The following is a 23,321-nucleotide window of genomic DNA, read 5'->3' as shown; positions in this document are numbered from 1 at the left end:
GACAAACTTCACGACAACCACTTAGAGACACAGAAATCAGAACAAAATAAAACATAAAACAAAACAAAACAGACGAATCATATAAATAAAATTACAAAATAAATAACTCAAATAGAACCTTTGCTTGAGGGTACCTTTTTAACTTTTCCATTCCATTACTCCATTATGTTTCACCTCTTGTCCATTTATATAATGACCATTTTTCCCATCTTTTTTCATAGAGGTCCACTCTTTCCATGTCTTCAATATTGTCTACGATGGTTCGCCATTGTTTATAGTCTGGCACGTCAGTCTTGAGCCAGTTCTTTGTGATTGCTTTCTTTCCAGCGGTTAGAAGGATTTTGACCAGGTATTGGGTCTCTCGGGTGTACAGATTCCTCTATAAGACCCAGATACATTACAAGACAAGAACAGGGAATAGGCTATAAACCTTTTAACCACATTAACGCTGGTGCCTAGGTCTAGGTTATATGCTTAAACTTTAAAGTATACACTTCGTACACCAGTGTTGCACAGTGTAAGAAGATGATCTCCGAGCTCACAATGCATTGACAAGGGACATGTTATGAGCTTGTAGATCAGCAAGATCAGCAATTTTTGTGGTCAGTATAGTCATAAAATCCGTGACCTGGTGACCCTGTCCCCTCCCAGCAGTGCCTAATTCCATGTTCCATCAGTAAAGCCTCTCTCAATGATGAATGATGATGAATGAATGAATGATGAATTCCTGTTCTGTTCTTTGACTATATAGAAGTGTTTATTTGTACGTATCTAAATGTTTTGATGAATTGAACAAGGTGGACCCTCTTGTAAACAAGTGTAATGCTTAATTGGGTCGTCCACTCACAGTTAACAGTCTTTGTATTGAGTTTGTGCTTGAAATGTACTGTAATTCTACAAACTGTTAATAAATATTTCAATCAATCAATCAAAGCAATGGCACAACAATAGCACAGCAAGGAATAGAGAACTACAATCTCAACTCTGGTCATCTGATAATGCAAAGGCTCACGGTTTGATCCCTGGCTCCTACTGGCATCGCCACAATGTGTTTAGGTTTAGGTTTTAGGTTTATTTATTTAGCACGTAGTACAAAATATAGACAATACATATCAAAGAACAAAAATACAATGCAAGGAAAGGAAGAAGCCAGCTGGCTTATTTGGAATCCTTTCCTGTATGGAAGAGGTCATTGATTTAAAACAGATTAAAAGTTAAATTAAGAACAATACAAAAGTCTACAAGTTTGGCAAAGGGGGGCAGCTGTGCAATAAAGAAATAAAAAACACAGACTGCACAAAAAAGGGAAATAAACAATACAAACAACAAACACACAAAAGAAAATATAACGCATCAAAGTAAATCATGTAATCTACAGAGAGGAAGAAATAAGATATTTCTTTAGATGTTTTTTGAATATTGGCAAGGGTAATGAGGATTTAAGTGAAGCATCTAGGGAATTCCATAGAAGAGGGCCTCTAAATTTGATGAAAGATTTATGTTTGGAAGTGCGACAAAAAGGTAATTCAAAATCATCTTTTTGCCTTGTGTGTGATGTGTTCTTGAGCAAGACACTGAAGACCCGAAGGCTCCCAACGGTTGGCACTGCCATGTATGGCACCTCTGTCTCTGGTGTGGTGTGTGGGTGAAAGGGAGGCATACACTGTGTACGGTGCGTTGAGTGGAGTCATTTACCATCAATATTCACCAATACATACAGTATAATGTTCCCTGCCTTGAGTCCCTGCTGAACTAGAAGAAAGTGCAGCAAAACAGGTCTTTGCAATGTGAGCTGAAGGGCTGTGTTTCACTGGTTAAGGTTACTGTATGATGTTGGCACGTACAAGTGCAACACAATGGGCCTTAAAAGACAGAGGTTGCCTAAAGTGCATTGTTGCGTTATTGTTTTGCCAACAGACATCACGTGGAGACAACAAAAACAAGCGTTTGTTTTTGTTGTCTCCACGTGATGCTTGTGAGCCGCTATGGGAGCAGTCGACGGCCTCACGTGTTGGTAAAGGGTAAATAAATGGTAAATGGTGCATTTATATAGCGCCTTTATCCAAGGCGCTTTACATAGATTGTGCATCAATTCACCCAGTCACACACACATTCATACACCGATGGCGGCAGAAACCATGCAAGGCACTAGCCAGCACACATCAGGAGCAATTTGGGGTTCAGTGTCTTGCTCAAGGACACTTCGACACTAACTCTGGGGGAGCCCGGGTTCGAACAGGCAACCTTGCGGTTACCATCCAGCCACTCTACCCCTGAGCCACCGCCGCCCTCGCCCTGTTGATGAGCAATATCGGCGTCAGGCTGTTATTGGCACACTGCATTTTAACGCTATAGTATAATCCATACGTTTTATGATCCGAGATTCAAACCCAGGTCTCGCAGACCAAACATCTTATAGCAAGAAGACATTTTGTACACTTTTGAGCTTCAGGCTACTTGTCAAGCAGAAGGTATCCTACAATCCTAACGTTACTATAGTAATGGTTGTCACCTTAAGTCCAGAAGTACTGGATGTTTTTCACTCCCTTATTGGACTACTAATGTAGACCTGCTGTATACAGAGCAGCAACGCCTATAAGACCACGTGCCTGATATCTCCCTTAGGCCAAGCGGGGATTCCCCTTTGGATGAGAGGAAGATTGATGTTTGCTTTCCCCCATGGGAGACCCGGGTTCCAGATGACTACACTGGCTTCTTGTAGATGTTTGTTTTCCCTCAAGGGGTTCAAATCCCGGGTAGAACATAAAAGTTACGGATTACAGATTTGAGCAGCTGGTAGAATTGAACACTAGCAGTAATTTGTGTCCCCAGGGCTAGAGAACCGTAATTCTACAGACTAGCATTTATTGAAACTGGGAAATGAAAGCTGAGTAGAGCTCATCAGATGGCCTCATTTTAGAGAAATGTAAGAGAATCCGCCCCAAATACCAATGAGGCACGCTTTATATCGACACTTTTACAGCTCACAAGACTGACATAAACTCTAAAAGATTTTTTTTCGTTTTTCTCTAGATCTTTGAAAGTAGATGTATGATGATTAACATGGAGATATAGCCTCCTCCCTGCATTTTCTTTTATGGCTCACCGGGGGCGGGGCACAAGGGGTGAGGGGAATAACATTGACGCACCCTCGCAGTCAAGTGTTTCAGACGCACGCACGCACGCACGCACGCACGCACACACACACACACACACACACACACACACACACACACAAGCATGTGACACACCCGTTGAACCCATGCTGACTTGTGATACACACAAGCATTCATTCTGCCTATCAACTCTGTCCAGGATCAAAGGGTGATGATGACGCTTGTGTCAAACAACGGAAACGTCTATCAGGGACAATTTATCTCAACACACCTCTGGCTTTGACATTTAACATGACACTGTAAAAATAAAGTCCTGACTATTAACTGAACTCGGAGTTTACAAATCCTACTATAAATGTGCAACGTCTACTGTAATGCACGTAACTCGAAAACCGTTCGACCCACCGACTTCAAATTCGACACACGCGTTCCACACCCCTGCAGGGAGTGCAGTGCCCGGCTTCGAGTCGGTCGGACCCACGGTTCCCCAGAACCACCACAAAAGGCTCTGGTCAGGCTCTGCCAGTGGGCCTAATCAGCCTAAATCCCCTCACCTGTGCAATTTCCATGCAGCCTCTGCCTCAGCCAATTGATTGCCATGGCAACCCCACACCTGACAATTGATTAGCCTACTTAACCATTCCACTTTTCACAGTCAGTCAGTTTTCCCTCTTCACACACAGGCAGATACAGAGATCTCCATGTGGGACACAGACAGACAGTTAAAACGGGTGCTATGACAAGTTGACAACGGGTATTATTAGGTTCCCAAGTTGCATCGTTCTCAAGTAGGCCAGTGGCCGACGGGCATGTACAGGTCTAGTTCAGATAAATTGAGGATTTTACCGTTTGTGACTATAGAGCGTCGCAGTCCCGCCCCCCTACCATGGACCAGGAAATGATTCTCCGTTCATTTTCCTCATAGACATTTCAGAAAGTATTTATTTAAATAGTTTACGCCGCGGACAAAGCCAACTGGAGTCGTGACAAATCATGACAACAAACAACATTTTTGGGGCCGAAAAGATTTTTAGAAAGAAGAAAAAAACGGCAGGTTACAACACTTTTTTTGTTGTTGTTCTTCTTTGTAATTATTTGTTTGGTCCAAAATATTGTTTGTGTTGTCATGAGTTGTCACGACTCGAGTTGGCTTTGTCCGCGGCGTAACCGTCTTTAAATAAATACTTTTTGAAATGTCTATGGGAAAAATGCATTGGGATTCATTTCCTGGTCCATGGTAGGGGGCGGGACTGCAACGCTCTATAGAGTGCCCGGAAAGGTGACGCTCGTGCCAGTAATGTCACACTGACGACTGGGGAATGGGCGTCACCGCCGTGTTACCTCTGAGGGTCAGAAATGTGACTTTCATCACGCCAGTGTTGTCATATGAACGTTACGGTAAATGTAGTAAGACAAAACTAACATAGCCGCGAGCTAGAGGAATGTCATGTGCACTCAGCAGTCTGCAGCTACGTGGAGTTTAGGAAGCTGCGCGCGCACACACACACACACACACACACACACACACACACACACACACACACACACACACACACAAACACACACAATGCACACAGTGTACATTGTTTGATGCTGTTGGTACCTGTAGTGTAGGTAAGAAAATCCCCAACCACTCATTTCAATGAAACTCGCTCACCCAGTGCATACTCCCCCGTGAGGTATTTATCTCCTTCGAGTTCGGTTTGAGGTCATAGGTCATGCGCATTAGTGTCCTTCATGCGTGCATGTTACATCACCATGCTTGTACACATTCCAATAGTAAAGCTTGCACTTAAAGCGTCGAGTTGGCCACTTTTGCTTTCAATCATCCCTCGTAGTCCTGGTGGCTTGTGTGTGACGGGTCCCTGTCGGTACTGTGTGTGACGGGTCCCTGTCGGTACTGTGTGTGACGGGTCCCTGTCGGTACTGTTCATGACGGGTCCCTGTCGGTACTGTGTGTGACGGGTCCCTGTCGGTACTGTGTGTGACGGGTCCCTGTCGGTACTGTGTGTGACGGGTCCCTGTCGGTACTGTTCGTGACGGGTCCCTGTCGGTACTGTGTGTGACGGGTCCCTGTCGGTACTGTGTGTGACGGGTCCCTGTCGGTACTGTGTGTGACGGGTCCCTGCCGGTACTGTGTGTGCCGGGTCCCTGTCGGTACTGTGTGTGACGGGTCCCTGTCGGTACTGTTGCATGACGGGTCCCTGTCGGTACTGTGTGTGACGGGTCCCTGTCGGTACTGTGTGTGACGGGTCCCTGTCGGTACTGTGTGTGACGGGTCCCTGTCGGTACTGTGTGTGACGGGTCCCTGTCGGTACTGTGTGTGACGGGTCCCTGTCGGTACTGTGTGTGACGGGTCCCTGTCGGTACTGTGTGTGACGGGTCCCTGTCGGTACTGTTGCGTGACGGGTCCCTGTCGGTACTGTGTGTGACGGGTCCCTGTCGGTACTGTGTGTGACGGGTCCCTGTCGGTACTGTTCATGACGGGTCCCTGTCGGTACTGTGTGTGCCGGGTCCCTGTCGGTACTGTGTGTGACGGGTCCCTGTCGGTACTGTGTGTGACGGGTCCCTGTCGGTACTGTGTGTGACGGGTCCCTGTCGGTACTGTTCATGACGGGTCCCTGTCGGTACTGTGTGTGACGGGTCCCTGTCGGTACTGTGTGTGACGGGTCCCTGTCGGTACTGTGTGTGACGGGTCCCTGTCGGTACTGTGTGTGACGGGTCCCTGTCGGTACTGTTCGTGACGGGTCCCTGTCGGTACTGTGTGTGACGGGTCCCTGTCGGTACTGTGTGTGACGGGTCCCTGTCGGTACTGTGTGTGACGGGTCCCTGTCGGTACTGTGTGTGCCGGGTCCCTGTCGGTACTGTGTGTGACGGGTCCCTGTCGGTACTGTGTGTGACGGGTCCCTGTCGGTACTGTGTGTGACGGGTCCCTGTCGGTACTGTGTGTGACGGGCACTGTTCATGATGGGTAGATGTTGGTACTTGGTACCAAGGCCCCCCAGACTGTAGTGGTCAACGCTGGTACTGCATGCGGGTGAAATACATGCATCATGAGCAAGAGAGCGCGCCGCTGCATGGGTCTTTGCTTTGTGAAGGCGTGAGGTCACATGACGTAGAGGCATATATAACTCTATGCTTGGTAGGGCTGCAACTAACGATTCTTTTCATAATCGATTCATCTGATTATTTCAACGATTAATCGATTAATCGGATTATGGCACTTATTATAGCTATCACCTTCAAAATATATTTTAGGTTTGACGGGGTGCATACTTAGTTTAGACTAGTCATTGGTTAGACATGGGTTAAGGTTAAGTTTAGGTGTGCTAATCAAAGCAACTCATGGTGTCTTTAGGCTTATTCTGATTAATACATTTGATTAAAGAATAGCTACAAATGTGTCAGTCTAAAAAAGGAACAGTACTCTTCTGAACTCATTTAAAAATAAATATTCAAGCCATGTTTTGTTGATTGAACTATAATCGTTATGTGTCATATTTTGCTTTGCAGTCGCTACTGTGCAATGTGCATGTGCAACTGGGTGACTATCATAAGATTGTAAGGGAAGAGATATGGCTCACTCCTCTTTAGTCTAGTTACACTTAACACTGGAAAAACTATGTTAAGTGGGAAACCATCTATAATAAATTGCAAAAAACTAGTGATTAGTTGCCGATTCGATTAATCGATTACTAAATTAGTTGACAACGAATTGAATAATCGATTCGATTACGATGAATCGATGAATCGTTGCAGCCCTAATGCTTGGTACTGATGGGTGATGACATCAGGGAGGAACGGTTCCAGGTCTGAACCTCCTGTTGGACACGCCCACAAAAGACAACAGGTAGTTGTTATAGAGCAGGTGTGCACAGGTGCAGACATATGATAAACAAACATGCACGCAGGCGCGCGCGCGCACACACACACACACACACACACACACACACACGCATACGCAAGACAATGCACATATACTACATACATATGGCACAGAGAAGACAATACAGACACACAGACTGGATGTCACATTAACACATAATTACTGCAGTGTGTTGTTCAGGTGTAGAGTGAAGCTAGCTTGAACCGCTGCAATAACAACAAACTGCTTTGTCCTCATGAGGCGTTGCACATTCCAGCGCGGTGCGTAATGAGTCTGCTCCAGTCTGTCTGTTGGCAACAACACCGATGATTAACAATCAATGTTTTGATATCACTGTAATGGACTTATATCTCTTCTCTTATCATATACCTTTTAAGAACACTTAGGAGCCCATAATTGCTTCTGAGGTGTTGTTGAGGTGGTGTTAAGTGTGTGGAAAGCACAAAATGTCAACAGTGACACCCTAACAGTCAAGGATATAGCTGTTTGGTTCATGTGCCACAAATGGATGCATCAATCATTTAGCTGGGGACCCCCTGGAACCACCTCAAGGATCTCTGGGGACCCCCTGGAACCACCTCAAGGATCTCTGGGGACCCCCTGGAACCACGTTGACAACCAGTGGTCTATAAATCCAGTTAAAAATGGGATGCCAGGTTTGGTCTGTAGAACTGTCCCTCAAGCACAAAATGTCAGTGAAATATCAGTAGGGTAAAGGGTTGTCCCAATCGGATCGGGTGATCGGAAATTTGGGCCGATCACGTCATTTTCAAATGACGGATGCATCAATCTTGAGCATTCTTGCTCAAGGTTTCAAGGTTCAAGGTTCTTTATTATTTGTCTCCTGAGGAAGATATTTGTCTTAGACAAAGTAGCCCTTATGCCCATGTCGCCGCAGAGCAGCGCCAATACATCTTTCTTGCAACATCAAAGAAAAAGAAAACAGAAAAGAAGGGGGGGATGCTCACACATCCAGACTGTGTAAACTTCATTCTGTTTCCCCACGAGACCAACAACGCCAGCTTTAGATAAGGAATCAACATGCAATATCCACAATGTTCCAGTTTTTACAGTGTTCCGTCCAAGAAAGCCCATCTGTATGTTTCATTATCAAAAGGAATTCACCTTTATTTTTAGCACAGCGCGTTGTTGCCACATTCTGTGTCAAAAGTAGCGTATCAACATCAGCAGTGAGTCAGTGAGTCAGTGAGTCAGCTTCTGTGCACAACTCTGCGTCCAACCAGGCCGACGGTGGCCATGAGAGGGAGAGAGAGTTGTTACTTATTTCCCTACGTTGCCATGGCGATAACTGCTGGCTGGACTGGCGGGAAAAGGCTGTGCGGTGGAGATGGGAAGGGAAGAGACTGGCGGATCGTGGCGGGCGAATTGGTAGTGCCAAGGCCCATGACTCATGCACCCTGGACTTGGACCGGGGTGGTGGGAGGCGAGCAGAGTGCGTGGGAGGAGGACAGAGAGCAAGGCGAGGTGATTGGAGGAGAAGGAGCTGAGGGTTGTACCTCCGTCGCCGTCAGGTAGCAGCATGGTGAGAAACATTATGCCATAGATGGGGATCACAAGAAGTGAGAGTGCTCTTCACGGCTGGGATGGGTTTATGTTTGCACTGTAGTAATGTTTACTCAGTGACTCGTTCACCTGGGAAGGCGTACTGTATGCACTGTACTGTACTGTACTGTACAATGACAATCCTATAAGTCTTCGTTTAAAGCTGATTTTAATGAGCAAAACCACTCTGTATTCTAATAATAAACTTTATTTATTTAGCACGTTTCATGCCATAGAATGTTCAATGCGGCGCAAATTTACAGGACAAAAAAAAGGGAGAAGAGCACAAACGTAAAATAGCATTAAAACAAGCAGAAAACACAGTAACAATAAGACAGTAACGGTAATACAATAGAAACGGCAGCAAAATAGGCAGAACATGGTGAGCATGAATAAGAACACACACATGAATAAGAACACGCAGGTTTAGAAACTCAACTAAAAGCAAGAGTGAACTGGGCCATGGCTCAATGGTCCAGGCACCTTGGCTGGCAATCCAGTCTGGCAGTGTGCCGCGGCCTGCGGGTTCCACTCCCGATCCCGACGGCCTTTACTGCATGTCTTCCCCCCATCTCTTTCCCCATTTCCTGTCAGCCTACTGTCTGTCCCTCCATAAAAAAATAAAATAAAAGGCGAAAGCCACAAAAAACAAAAAGCAAGAGTGAATGGTAATACAATATAGTAGGCCTACGTATGTGATCTACAGTGTTTGGAGGTGGTCTTGGTCTCCCTACTCATCCATTGAGACATGTCTAGTGGTATTGGTATTGCTCATAGTAGATGTTTGGTCTCTCTCTCTCGGAAGGCCGGGGTTAAACTCACCGGTAGGACACGGGCCTGTTTGGTTCCATTTGCACACTCTGAGGTTACATTAAACGTGAAGAATTGTACCGTGTGTGTGACTCTTTGAGTGCCGGAAAGGTGACACTTGTGCTCGTAATGTCACGCCGTCAGTTCAGGAATGGACCTCATCACTGTGTGACTCCTGAGGGTCACAAATGTGACATTTATCACATCGGTGTCATTGGGACCGTCATGGTCATTTACTCATTTTAAGACAAAGCGTAGCTTCAAGCTAGATTTAAAGGCCTTTTCAAATGGGGAGCGTGTGACGCAGACGGTGTCGCCTGGATCAACGACAGGTCTGCTCCAGGTCTGCTCATGAGGGGTGCGACTCCCGTTGCGTTAAAAAAAAAGCTCAACACAATCCAGGTCTATAGTCAGTCGCGGGTGTGTGCACGAAACGAGCATGCGCGCCGCGCGACAATTTCCACGGGACCGTGCCCATGAAAATACGCTTTCGTTGTCACCCCTCAACTTCTCTGCGTGTACACAAAAAACTAATTTGCAGGCGAATTACGAATTACCAGGCGTGTCAGTTGCTGCCCGTCTGAAAAGGCATTATGTACGAAATGTCATGTGAACTCATCTACAGTACCTGGAGTTACATAAGGAAGCAGTCGGAACTCGGAAACACACACACACACACACACACACACACACACACACACACACACACACACACACACACACACACACACACACGCACACACATGCACACAAACACATCAACACATGCACACACATGCATGCACACGCACGCACAAACAAACACACTGCAAGCACCTGTAGACACACATGTTTTTCAGCAGCCTTCTGCATTTTTACAGCCATCCCTCACGTCCATCTGACACTGTATATTAAATGTCAAGTAAATTATCACCAACAATCAGGCCAACAGGCTGGTTTGCGCATAAACATTCTTTGCATATACATGTACATACCTGTATGTGACACGGTGAATATAAACACATGATTTAAATTAACAGGTTTATCTCCATGTCACAACGAGATAAAGCCTGGAATGAACTACTGCCTAAAGTGCCTAACCGGAAGTGCAAGAAGTACAAGCCCTGTAGGCTATGCTTTCTGCACTTCTGGTTGTGATTCATTGTGAGCTTGGAGATGCTATTTAAAAAGAATGTGACATTTTGGAAAGTTTTATAGATTTCTATAGACTTTTAGAAATATTTTAGAAATTCTTTCAAATGTTTTTGAACATTTTGGAAACTGTTCACATGTGCTGACATGCCCAAAATATCTCTCACTCACATTTTTGTACTCACACTACAAGTATCAATACCACAATGTAGAAATTACATGTAAATGCCCTGTATTCAAATTTAACTTGAGTAAAGGTACAAAAGTATTGGCATCAACATTTACTTAAAGTACCAAAAGTAAAAGTGATCATTATGCAGAATGTCCCTTTTCACAAGTTTTCAAAATGTATTAAAGTCTATGCAGATCTACAAGCACACCTCAACGCGTTGAGCTTGTAGATAGCCAAACTATATACAGTATAGGGATGAAGTGGTTATGTATGGTTTGTATGTTTTGTAATAATAATAAACATAAACAAAGTAACTTGTAACTAGTAGTTTTCAAATAATTGTTGTGGAGTACAACATTTGCCTCTGAGATGTAGTGGAGTAGACGTAAAAGTATTGCAAATTGGAAATACTCCAGTAAAGTAAGTAACTCCAAATTGTACTTAAGTACAGTACTTGAGTACAAGTACCTATGGGTACTTTCCACCACTGGCATGATGCTTATCTCTTGTCTCTGACAAGAAGACCACCCAAGGTATTGCCTGAAGATGCAATGTGTGCAATGAGTGAAATGAGTGAAACTCACTCTGGAGTGCATTTGAATAATGTAAATTGCATTAGGGGTGGGGTGGGTCAGCTTGTGCAGCAAGCTAATGCTGCTTAGGAAGATGTATTAATTAGAGGGGGAATGAAGCTACTTGGAAGCTCTGCTTTAACTCCACATATTCAAAGACAACCTTAAATAACTGAACTGTCAGCTAATGTTAGCATTAAGGTAAAAAAGATGTCAACCTCACATTATGAAAAAGGCCTGGAGAAATGCATACTGTAACAACAGGTCACTACTCTCTGACACTCAACTAGCTGTGACAACAAGCCACTTGTCTAATTGACAGCCATGATGGCACGCACGCACGCACGCACGCACGCACGCACGCACACACGCATGCATGCACGCACGCACGCACACACACACGCATGCACGCACACATGCACGCACACACACGCTGTGTAAGAGTAGCTGCATACCATTTAGAAGAGTAATCCCTAAAGAAAGAGAGGAATTTAGGGAGAAAGAAAGAATAAAAGAAAAATAGAAAGACACTATAACTATGTAACTAACTAACCAACTAACTAACTATTATCTCATTAACACACTCACACACTCACTAACTTTCTACAAACCTAATTATCTAAGAATCTAACAAACAATGGGAATGATACACGCCCTCCCTGACAATCCAGAAAAAGAACAAGTTTTCCCTGACAGAAAGTCCTCTAGAAAGGCCAGGTAATGGTTTGGAATGACTGGACGATGCGTCATAGAAACCCAGAAGTGTTTAGTTACAGCACCGCCTCTCTCTCCCCCCTCCCAGCCGTAGCTGCTGGCCAATCGCAGCTGACCACAATCCCCTCCCATGACGGCAGGCAGTTAAAAACACTTCACTAACTTGTGCTCTGTCTATCCACTCTGGTCTCTCCCCAGCCATCCAGCCATCTAGCCTGCCCGCCAGCCTAATCCTTCCTCAGTACAGTCTGAAGCCACTCCAGAACTCACCATGTCAGTGAAGAGGAACGTCACCTACAGTGTCAAGTCGTCCTCCTCGGGGACGGCCCCCAGGAGCTTCAGCAGCATGTCTTACAGCGGACCCAGTGTGGCCTCCCGTCAGAGCTACAGCGTCCGCAGCTCAGGACCCAGCAGGGGCTTTGGAGGAGGTTCCGGTGGCGGCTACATATCCAGCTCCAGTGCCTACGGAGGTGGCATGGGCCTGGGCATGGGCATGGGTGGCGGTATGGGTGGAGGTATGGGTATGGGTGGAGGTATGGGTGGCGGTATGGGTATGGGCGGCCATGTCCCTATCCAGGCCGTCACGGTGAACAAGAGCCTGCTCGCCCCACTCAACCTGGAGATCGACCCCAAGATTCAGTCCGTCCGCACCCAGGAAAAGGAACAGATCAAGAGCCTCAACAACCGCTTTGCCTCGTTCATCGACAAGGTCAGTGCTTGTGCTGTACAATAAGAGCATGCAGTGAAACCCTGAGTGACAATGTAACTCCGAGAGGTCAAAACTGACCCTTACAGGTCCGCTTTGACCTCTCTGAGTTACACTGACCCTCTGGACACTGATGATTTCACTTTGTAGGTGTATGTGTGTGAACCTTCTCTGTGTCGAGGTTGCCTTGTGCTTGTACAACTTAATTATACACGGGGAGCCCATTTCTCCTCCTTCTCTCAGCCATAATGGTTATGCAAGCTGTGTTTGATCAAAGGTTTGATCCATGTGTCTGCAATACTATGCTAATACCTTGGGTTCGACGGCGTGGAGAAAAAGTTGATTTACTCTCCCTTATGGTTTCATCACCTCCCACGGAACGCAGTCAAGACAGGAGATAAGAATGTTTGTCTCTAGGGGTTTGGCTTCAGGGCTCATATCTAATGCTTTTTTGGCAGTCCTTTTATAGTGATGGAAAACAGACACGCGGAGGAGCGAGGATTGGAGAACGAGGGGCGAGGAAAGGGAGCGAAGGGTGTGTCCATATGAAGCCCATAGCTAGTGATACGAGTTACCTTGGGAACGGGCCTGCCCTTTGCTGGGGTGTGGCTCTTAATATGTGGCCAGTGACACAGAAACCAAGCATATCTACCTAATTGACAATAACGGAAAATGTTCACTACAGTGACATGCCAATGACATGACAAAGTAGTGTCCAATGTTATAGCTTTTCATAAGGTATTTCCTGACATTGAGCCCATTCTGCTGCTGCTAGGCGTATAGTTAGGTGCAACGTCTCCCCAGGCCACAGCAGGTTAATATTTTAGAAGGCCAGTTGGTTTCATGTTCTGGTCAACACTGGTAGATTGGTTACATAACCACTCTTCTTCTCTCTGAGGCCTGCGGACCGTCAAACAGAGAGATTATAGGGAAACTGGCTTATCGCTTGATAATTGGTGACAACGGTCTGTTCCTATACGTGCCTCCTCATTTTTAGGATGTCTGTTGCAGCTCAAAGGAGCTGCCTGTCAAGAGGCTTTGTCCTCCAGACTTCAGAGCTGCTCTGTGAATAGAATGCAGCAGCGAGGTGGGGAGGGGCAAGGTTCAGTCGCTGGCCATCACATACCTGTTGTCACACCCTGTTATTAATGTCCACAAATGTCTCTCTCGCCTCCCCACCCCCACGGTGTTCTCCAGCCCCTCCCACCCCCAATGGAGGGACTCTCCCCCCCCCCACCCCCTCTCAATCTCTCTCTCCCCTCATCGCACCTAGCTCACAGTTAAATATTTACCTTGCTTGTGTGTGTATGTAAACGAAAAAGGTTGCCTAGCTTCATAACCATGCCCTCCCCCCTCCCTCCTCCTCTCATCTGGTCTGGCACCCGTGACAACGGATATCAGTCTCCCTTGCTCTGTGAAAACAGGAAGACACAAAGGGAGGGATGGGGTTAAATACCTCTTTCCTCGTCATCCATTTTTCCAAACCCGAAATGCACACCTCCCTCCACAGTACACGACCTCCTGTCAGGATGCTAGTACAGCATGGCCTTCCTATGGAAAGAGAGACACACGCTGGAATGACCAATGAGCAGCTGGCCCCCGCAGATTAGAACAATAAACACAGTTGATTGTGAATAGCGGCTGAATCCTGCCGTTTTGGTTGATGTCCAGGATGATATCCAACCTTTTATGTGGTTCTCATGTCAGCGAGCAGCGTTTACATCACCATTACAGGCAATTACAACCTGTCGTCCATATTATATTGTCCAAGAAGAATAGTTACATTTCCATTATTACATTATGATAAGGCTATTTATTCGTTCTAATTTCGGAAATTCACAGGAAATGTTTGCCTATAATGACATGCCTTCATCTTTCTCCATACCAGGTGCGCTTCCTGGAGCAGCAGAACAAGATGCTGGAGACCAAGTGGAACCTGTTGCAGGGGCAGACCTGCACGCGCTCCAACATCGACAGCATGTTCGAGGCCTACATCACCAACCTGCGCCGGCAGCTGGACGGCCTGGGAAACGACAAGATGAGGCTGGAGGCCGACCTGCACAACATGCAGGGCCTGGTAGAGGACTTCAAGAACAAGTGAGTGACCTGGTAGAGGACCTGCACAACATGCAGGGCCTGGTAGAGGACTTCAAGAACAAGTGAGTGTCTGTGAGGCACGAGGACCCAAGCCCCCAGTAAGGCTATCCAACGTTGAAGTTGCCACTACCTACTGGCGAAATGTGGAATTGCAGCACTTAATGGAAGTGGACGGACATTCATGACGTCACGTGAAAAGCCCGGACCTCAAAGTTGAGGTCCGGGGCTAGGCTAGGCTAGGCTAAACTTCCGCTCACTCGAGCCATTGAGTTATCATTATACTTCCGGAAGTCTTCCGGGTGCTTCAAAACGCCACTGAGCAACTTCCACTGAAATGAATAGCGGGGGGCGGGGCTAACGCTCCAGTTCGGTCTCTATCCTTTATATACTCTATGCGAGGACCTGATAGAGGACCTGGTAGAGGACCTGATAGAGGACCTGATAGAGGACCTGGTAGAGGACCTGGTAGAGGACCTGATAGAGGACCTGGTAGAGGACCTGATAGAGGACCTGATAGAGGACCTGGTAGAGGACCTGGTAGAGGACCTGATAGAAGACCTGGTAGAGGACCTGATAGAGGACCTGATAGAAGACCTGGTAGAGGACCTGGTAGAGGACCTGATAGAAGACCTGATAGAGGACCTGATAGAGGACCTGGTAGAGGACCTGGTAGAGGACCTGGTAGAGGACCTGGTAGAGGACCTGGTAGAGGACCTGATAGCCAACCCTTAGGTGGTGGGGAAGGAAGGGAAGGGAGGACGAACACAGGAGGAAAGGGTGGGAGGGATAGATCTGGAACTTATGATTCACGGACTCTACCGTCAGTAGTCTGGCCTAGCCAGACGATGAGAGATCTCCGCCTACTGATATGTCGGTGGAATTCTAACGTCAATGTAGGGGCTAGAACAGTGGAGACAATGACCATGCACTGCGTTGAAAACCAATCACATCACCGATCTAATATGAAGGACCGCCTTAAAGTCTTTGCATTGGTTCCACAATGCAGTTCCTTTCCCCTAAACTGTTTCCACTCAGTTTTAGAAACAACATTGAGTTTAGATGTCACCAGACATACACATGACTAGAAGATCAGGAGCAAGGGTGTGAAAATAAGCTTAACCCTAAACCACAGAAGGATGCATTATTCCAATGAAGTTGAAGGGAACATGTAGGTGAAAGGATTCTTTTTGGTCTTTCTGTGGACTCATATTCTTTATGGACATGCATGTCTCATCTGTTCTAAATTAAAAAAAATACACTGACTCGGAACAGTCGAGGCTCAGGGTTCAAACAAGTTCTGAAATTATTAAGTTTCAAGTAACTTGACACTACACGGAACGAGCCGTACGCTGAGTTGATCGCTATGTGACCTACTCCCCACATCTGTCTGACCGCAGATCTGCAGGGAATGACAGCACACAATAGGCATGTCCTGATTTATAAAACCAACACAATACAAAATAATTAGAGACAGAATGACTAGAGACATGAACCTTTCACATGCACGAGATACACCAACACACCCATGCACAGCAGTGCATAGACGATGCAGTGCTGCATAAATCTATTGGCTTCTTATAGACACCTGGAGCATGTTAACTGAAGTCAGAGGGGGCCTGAAAGGGAGAAATATGAACACCTGAAACTACTCACAAGTTGCTCTAAATCAACATTTTGCACCGGTGCAGCACCAGGGACAGAGTACTCACGCCTCCTAGTGTTGAAGTAGCATATTATCTTGTATGTCCATGAAAATGGAACATGTGTTTCCATTCCAATGTAATTATTATTCGATCGGTTAAATATTTTATTCATAGAACGTACAGACAGTCTTAATCACCTTTAAACTGGCATTCTCATTTTGGGATTGCAGGTTTTCAGAATGTTCAACAATCTTTTTTCAAACAAATTGAAAAGTAGTAAAGATACAGCACAAGCCCACAACACATCCCATTGTGATGATTTATGCAACTTTTTGAAGTATGGAGACAATGTTTCTGCCCAACAGCGACGATTATGAACATGACTTGATAGAATCCTGTCTGTGTGATTTTGTTTTTAATTTTATACTAATGACAGTCTCAATAATGTTTGCACTCAGGTACGAGGATGAAATCAACAGGCGTACAGAGTGCGAGAACGACTTTGTGCTCATCAAGAAGGTCAGTATCCAGATTCAATATTTGAAACTGAACATATTTTGTTCTCTGTGCTCTGTTGTCCCTGACGGTTTGACCATTCCGTATGTTTCAGGACGTCGATGAAGCCTACATGAATAAGGTTGAGCTGGAGGCCAAACTGGAGAGCCTGACAGATGAGATCAACTTCCTCAGACAGATCTATGAGGAGGTAAGCAATGATCCACTGCCTGACGTCACTCACCCACTGCATCCTGATTGGCTCAGACAAACCCTGGGGCCTCACAAGCACCAGCTGTTTTGGGCCTTGGTTGCACTCACTACTCACAGACTCACTAGAATAAAATCAAAAGAAGCAAAGAGAAGAAATTATAAAATGGAAAACCATCCTTGATGAATCATAAAGGTTACAGAGTAGAAATGGTAGCAATTCCGTGTAGCAAGCATGGCTTATATTTTGATTGCAAACAGATGAATTCTGGGTTGCTTTCATCAACATTATTCCGGGTTTAATTAGCGAGCTGTCTTTGTTGAGTTATGGTACAGTATGGTCCTTATGATGCATGTTGGTGTGGGTTGTTACATTACTGCATTCATGGGTTTTTCCACATCTGTTTGGCATCTTGACGAGATGTTTGCCCTACCTCTGGAACTGAAGGAGATGGTTGAATTAACTTGGGTTGAATTGAGAGGATTGAGGATTTTAATTTATACAATGTTGAAGGACCGTGTTGATCCTTGGAAATGATCTTTTTTTTAAAATATATCAAATAGTTTTAAAGCTTCAATCCATAACTTTTTGTAGTGAATACAACTTAATTTAAATAAATCTGTATCATGTATGGTAGAGTATGTTGTTAATACACTATAAATAAGAACAACATAAGTGCAGTGGTTAGAGGTGTGGTCTCCCTGCCCTTCTATTGAGACATGTAGATGCTGTGTACAGGTAGGACCACTAGTGGTTGACCAGAGGTATTGCATTACAGTAAAACGTTCTGCACTCGTCTTGCACAAGCGACCTGGGTTCATATCGCGGGTATAGGACACGGAAGTTGTGGACTGCAGCTTTAAACAGCCTCAGAATTAGTTTCTGCCTGGTGTTTTAATCCCATGTCTGTCATGGTTCTTCCTCCAGGAACTGCGTGAACTACAGTCACAGATCAAGGACACCTCAGTGGTCGTGGAGATGGACAACAGCCGCTCCCTGGACATGGACGCCATTGTGGCCGAAGTGCGCGCTCAGTACGAGGCCGTAGCCAACCGCAGTCGCCAAGAGGCCGAGACGTGGTATAAATCCAAGGTGAGGTCACTCACACACTGACACGTGTAGCTCTCATCATGTAGAATGAAGCCAAAGGCAAAAACCTAGTTGTGTGCCTGTGTGCATATGCTTGAAAATAGCTGATCTGCAAGTTCACAACGTGTCACAGTGCGGCCCGCCGTGAGCTTGTAGATCCGCCAAAAAAGTACGACAGCGCTATAAGGCAAATTGAATTTGCACCTAACGATGACATTTGAAATCACAATGTTAACATTTCTCTGCGCATTATCAAGAGGCTTTCAAAATACTGATTGGTTGTTTTCCTGATGTCTGTTTAGTACGAGGAGATGCAGACGTCTGCCGGCAGATACGGAGATGACCTGAGGAACACCAAGACAGAGATCTCAGACCTGAACCGCATGATCCAGAGACTGACAGCAGAGATCGATGGCGTCAAGGGACAGGTAAAACATTATGTAGCTCAGAATAGACTTCTGTAGTTGCCATCATTGTTTTCTTATTTTGGACCATTGCAACTTATCCCAGAGTAATTTAGTCATTTTAATTGCCATACGACATTAGTCTTTGAGAATCATAAAGATATTGTTCCAGCATTTTTGTTCTTACTGTCATGTGACCAGGAATGGCGCAGTAGATGTGCAAAAACACTTGAAAAACACTGAACCATTTGTTTTTAACATTTTAGCTTTGCCAGTTTTAACTGAGAATAACACAATTTTATTTTCGGAACTTTTTTAATTCTCACCATTGACACATTTGTAGTATTGTGGGGAAAGCTTCCGCAGAAAAAAACAGATCGGCAAGCTGACAACGTGACGCGTTGTAAAAAAAAAAAAACCAACACACCAGCACAGATCCCTGAGGGACTTCACTCAACCATACAAGGGTTAAGTGGTTAATGTTCTTCTGTTCTCTGTCTTCCATCAGCGGGCCAACCTGGAGGCCCAGATCGCTGAGGCTGAGGAGCGGGGAGAGATGGCCGTGAGGGACGCTAGGGAACGCATCAAGGACCTGGAGGACGCTCTGCAGAGAGCCAAGCAGGACATGGCCCGCCAGATCAGAGAGTACCAGGACCTGATGAACGTCAAGCTGGCCCTGGACATCGAGATCGCCACCTACAGGAAGCTGCTGGAGGGAGAGGAGGACAGGTTGTCCACTGGCATCCAGGCCATCAACATTTCCCAACAGAGCTGTGAGTTTAAAACATCTCTAGATGGTCAGAGCTGTGAGTTTAAAACATCTCTAGATGGTCAGAGCTGTGAGTTTAAAACATCTCTAGATGGTCAGAGCTGTGAGTTTAAAACATCTCTAGATGGTCAGAGCTGTGAGTTTAAAAAATCTCTAGATGGTCAGAGCTGTGAGTTTAAAACATCTCTAGATGGTCAGAGCTGTGAGTTTAAAACATCTCTAGATGGTCAGAGCTGTGAGTTTAAAACATCTCTAGATGGTCAGAGCTGTGAGTTTAAAACATCTCTAGATGGTCAGAGCTGTGAGTTTACAGTTTGCCGTTATTTCCTTGTAATAACTGCAGCTATAGGTTATTATTGTTTTGCCATGATTATACCCTGGTGTTGTATTCGTTTTCCTATAGGCTTTAAAAGCAATCTCTTCATTTGCAATCAAACATAGAAATGCCATCTCTGGCAAACAATTGCATGACTCTCCTCGTACAATATTAAAGGATGTGGCCTACAATATGAAGATAAAAACATAAGGCTACACATTAAAAAAAAGTATATACAAATGAAAACAAAGTGTAAAACATCTCTAGATGGTCAATGATTTGATAGATTTCTTCAATTGCCCATTTTCATTCTTGTCCTCGTCCCCTCTCACCAGCGAGCTACGGCGGCGGTTACGGCGGTGGAGAGCAGCTGAAGAGCAGCTACTCTAGCGGCAACTACAGCAGCTACGGCGGCGGTTACAGCAGTGGCGGCTACGGCAGCAGCAGCGGCGGCTACGGCAGCAGCAGCGGCGGCGGCGGCGGCTACGGAAGCAGCAGTGGCGGCTACGGCTTCAGCTCCGGCAGCAGCAGCGGCGGCTACGGCGGCGGCAGCGGGAGCAGCGTTGTCCAGAACAAGAAGAGTGTCGTCATCAAGATGATCGAGACCAAGGACGGCAAAGTGGTGTCGGAGTCCTCCGAGGTGGTGGAGGATTGAGCTGAGAGCGTCCGTCGCGGCCTGCTAGGATCTTCTCCTGTTAGTCTTAGGTGTTTTATACTCACAGCTCACTTCCCCCAAACCGTTAGTCTCTCAAGCCATGACTATCTCTTCCACAATCTTTGAATGCTACAGAGGGTGCAATTCCGCCTGGTAAAAGTTGAGAACAGGAAGCTGTCATCTTGCTCTTCAGGCTGGAAGGGTATTATTCGACCTATCACAATGCGGTGTTCACGAAAATGAAGTACAGACTTTCAGGCGGAAGCATTTGAGAATTGTGGGAGCCTAACACGTCTGTCTGGAGAGACTAAACCGCTGTCTAATAACCCAGTCTGAAGCAATTCCTCGCCATTCCTTCTACAGTACCATGCATAAGCCTTCCATGTGTCCGCTAAAAGAAGCAATAGTCCTGACCCGAAAAGAAAAAAAGATCTGAAAGGGACCAAAGAATCTATTTTTGTCAGTCACATTTTGTATGTCTTGAGATGAATGTTTGTTTTTACTAAAACAGTTGTTTGAAGTTTTTGTCTCACAAGCAACAAAAAAAGAGAAAAAGGATCGATGGGCAAATTGCAACTATGTAATAGTTGCAAAACAAAAAGCAACATACAACACATTCCCTCCAATCTATGCAACTTTACTATTCCACACTACAAGGGCTATTCCCTTAAAGAATACATAAATACAGGTTGCATGAAATGGGTAAAGTAGTATTGTGAATGTACTTAAACAGTGCGGAGGTGTTTTTGGTCAACTAATGTCTTAAAACTGTCTGTAGGTAGTGCATGTCACCCCTATCAACGGGCGACCCCTTAGGAGACTGCCCACACAATACTGTTGTCCTGAGGTGTCCTGAGGTGTCCTTAGGAGACTGCCCACACAATACTGTTGTCCTGAGGTGTCCTTAGGAGACTGCCCACACAATACTGTTGTCCTGAGGTGTCCTTAGGAGACTGCCCACACAATACTGTTGTCCTGAGGTGTCCTGAGGTGTCCTTAGGAGACTGCCCACACAATACTGTTGTCCTGAGGTGTCCTGAGGTGTCCTTAGGAGACTGCCCACACAATACTGTTGTCCTGAGGTGTCCTGAGGTGTCCTTAGGAGACTGCCCACACAATACTGTTGTCCTGAGGTGCTGTTTTTGCTACCAAACCAAATAAAACAGTGTTTACTGAAATCTCCATGTTGTGATGAATTTATCCTTCATTCAAATGAAAGTATGAATAAATGAATTAGCAAATTATGGTTTAAGGTTTTGAATGAATGAATTAACGAATTAATGAATTAATTAACGAATGAATGAATGAATGAATTAATTAATTAAGCAGTTGAGACTAATAAGCAGTCTAAGTCCCTAATTTATTCTGACCCCTCCCCCAAAAGGCCTAGCTGTCCTGACCCCCTATCCATCATTTATACATTATGGATAATTAGTGTGGACTTAGACTGTTATTCGTCTCAACTGCTCAATTAACGAATGAATGAACGAATTAGAGAAACCGGAATAAAATACATCTAATCCTTATTATTTATTTATACTATGTGCTATCAAATTAATGCAACATGCAATTAAAATGACTGCTAGCATTTACAGTTGTTTATCTGATCAAGAACGAGAAATTGCTTTACAAGAAGCTTTATAACAAGCGCCCCTGTTCCTTGACTGAAAAAGGCAAGCCATTTCACATTTGTATAGCCTTATTAGCAGTTAGCACAGGCCTGTTAGCCCAGGGCTTATAGTTTAGTTTAGTTTAGTTTATTCGCACGATAAAAACAGTACAAAAAAAAGGGTAACATCAATAAAAGAGAAATATGTGCAGGTGAGAAAAGAAACCCATGGAGGGCTTATATGTGGTTCTCACCAAAGATAATTTTACAAATAGTAAATAGACAAAGTAATCAAACAACAAAAACAAAATACAGCAACAAAATACATTATTTACACTTGTGAAGTGTGTGTGATGTGTGTGTATGTGTGAGTGCGTGTGTGCACGTGCAAGCCTGAGTGAGCCTAAGTGAACATGCATGTCTTCTGTGTCTGAGTATGCACAATAAAGCTACATTATGTTAGAATCAAGTGGAGAAAGTTGCTTCGAGAGACTGGCCCTCAATCTATGTTTAAAGTTACAGAGTGAAGATGAGGAGTTGGCAATAAATATGTGTGAATTCCAGAGTATAGAACCTCTGACTTTTATGGAGAACTGGCTAAGAGTGGTACAGTACGGCTGAAGGGAGGATGAATATTATCAGATTGTCTAGTATTATAATCATGAACTTGAGAGTTGGTCTTAAAATATTCTTTGAAGGGTGTAGGAAGCATATTTGGAAGGTAAGTGCATTTGTAGATGAAAGAACAGGACTGTACAATGTTAATGTCATACTGTAGATAGACAATACATTTAGATCTTTAAACAGAGGAGCAGATGGAGCCAAATAGTCAGAAGAGGTAGCTATTCTTACAAATTTCTTTTGAATAATTAATAATTTGTGTAAATTGGATATTGCAATAAATGAGATATGGATACATCAAACTGTAATAAAGGGTTAAGAGACGAGCCTGATGAACCAGGCCCCTAATTCTTCTGATGATACCAAATGATCTTGAAACTTTGTTGGTTACTGTATGTACAGTTGGAGGCCATCGATATTGTCCTTTTATTTTTGCTGAGGTTTGCGTGATCTGCACAAAAGGACAGTTAACCCATTGTGGGCGGGAACCCCTTTTGGTGTTTTAAACATTGTTATAATTTAGCTATTGAAAAATAGCAGATCTACAAGCTCATAGCACGCCACCGAGTGGCGCGCTACGAGCTTGTAGGTCTGCTATTTTTGAAAAATCGTGAAAATATTTATTTCAGAAAACTGGAGGATTTAGAAGGATTTTTTAAAATGTTGAGGTCAGGCCTAAATGGGTCAAATGATAAGGGACAATATCGGTGGCACCCAACTGTATGTGTTCTTTCCAAGACAA

General features: G+C 44.9%; 1 protein-coding gene across 1 annotated transcript; it reads left to right on the top strand.

The window, feature by feature from the left end:
* Positions 1 to 12,151: 12,151 nt before the first annotated feature.
* LOC306937830 (intermediate filament protein ON3-like) lies at positions 12,152 to 20,950 on the top strand. The gene is made up of 8 exons (XM_079521817.1): positions 12,152 to 12,673; positions 14,559 to 14,767; positions 16,869 to 16,929; positions 17,021 to 17,116; positions 18,044 to 18,208; positions 18,508 to 18,633; positions 19,118 to 19,382; positions 20,030 to 20,950. Exons 1-8 carry the CDS (start codon positions 12,236 to 12,238, stop codon positions 20,347 to 20,349), a joined length of 1,680 nt encoding a protein of 559 aa, XP_079377943.1. The 5' UTR covers positions 12,152 to 12,235; the 3' UTR covers positions 20,350 to 20,950.
* Positions 20,951 to 23,321: the final 2,371 nt, after the last annotated feature.

This window comes from Electrona antarctica (genome assembly GCF_951216825.1).
Source record: "Electrona antarctica genome assembly, chromosome: 2".
Lineage (NCBI taxonomy): Eukaryota > Metazoa > Chordata > Actinopteri > Myctophiformes > Myctophidae > Electrona > Electrona antarctica.
The sequence above is the reverse complement of the archived record's forward strand: the minus strand, read 5'-3'. Positions and strand labels throughout refer to the sequence as shown.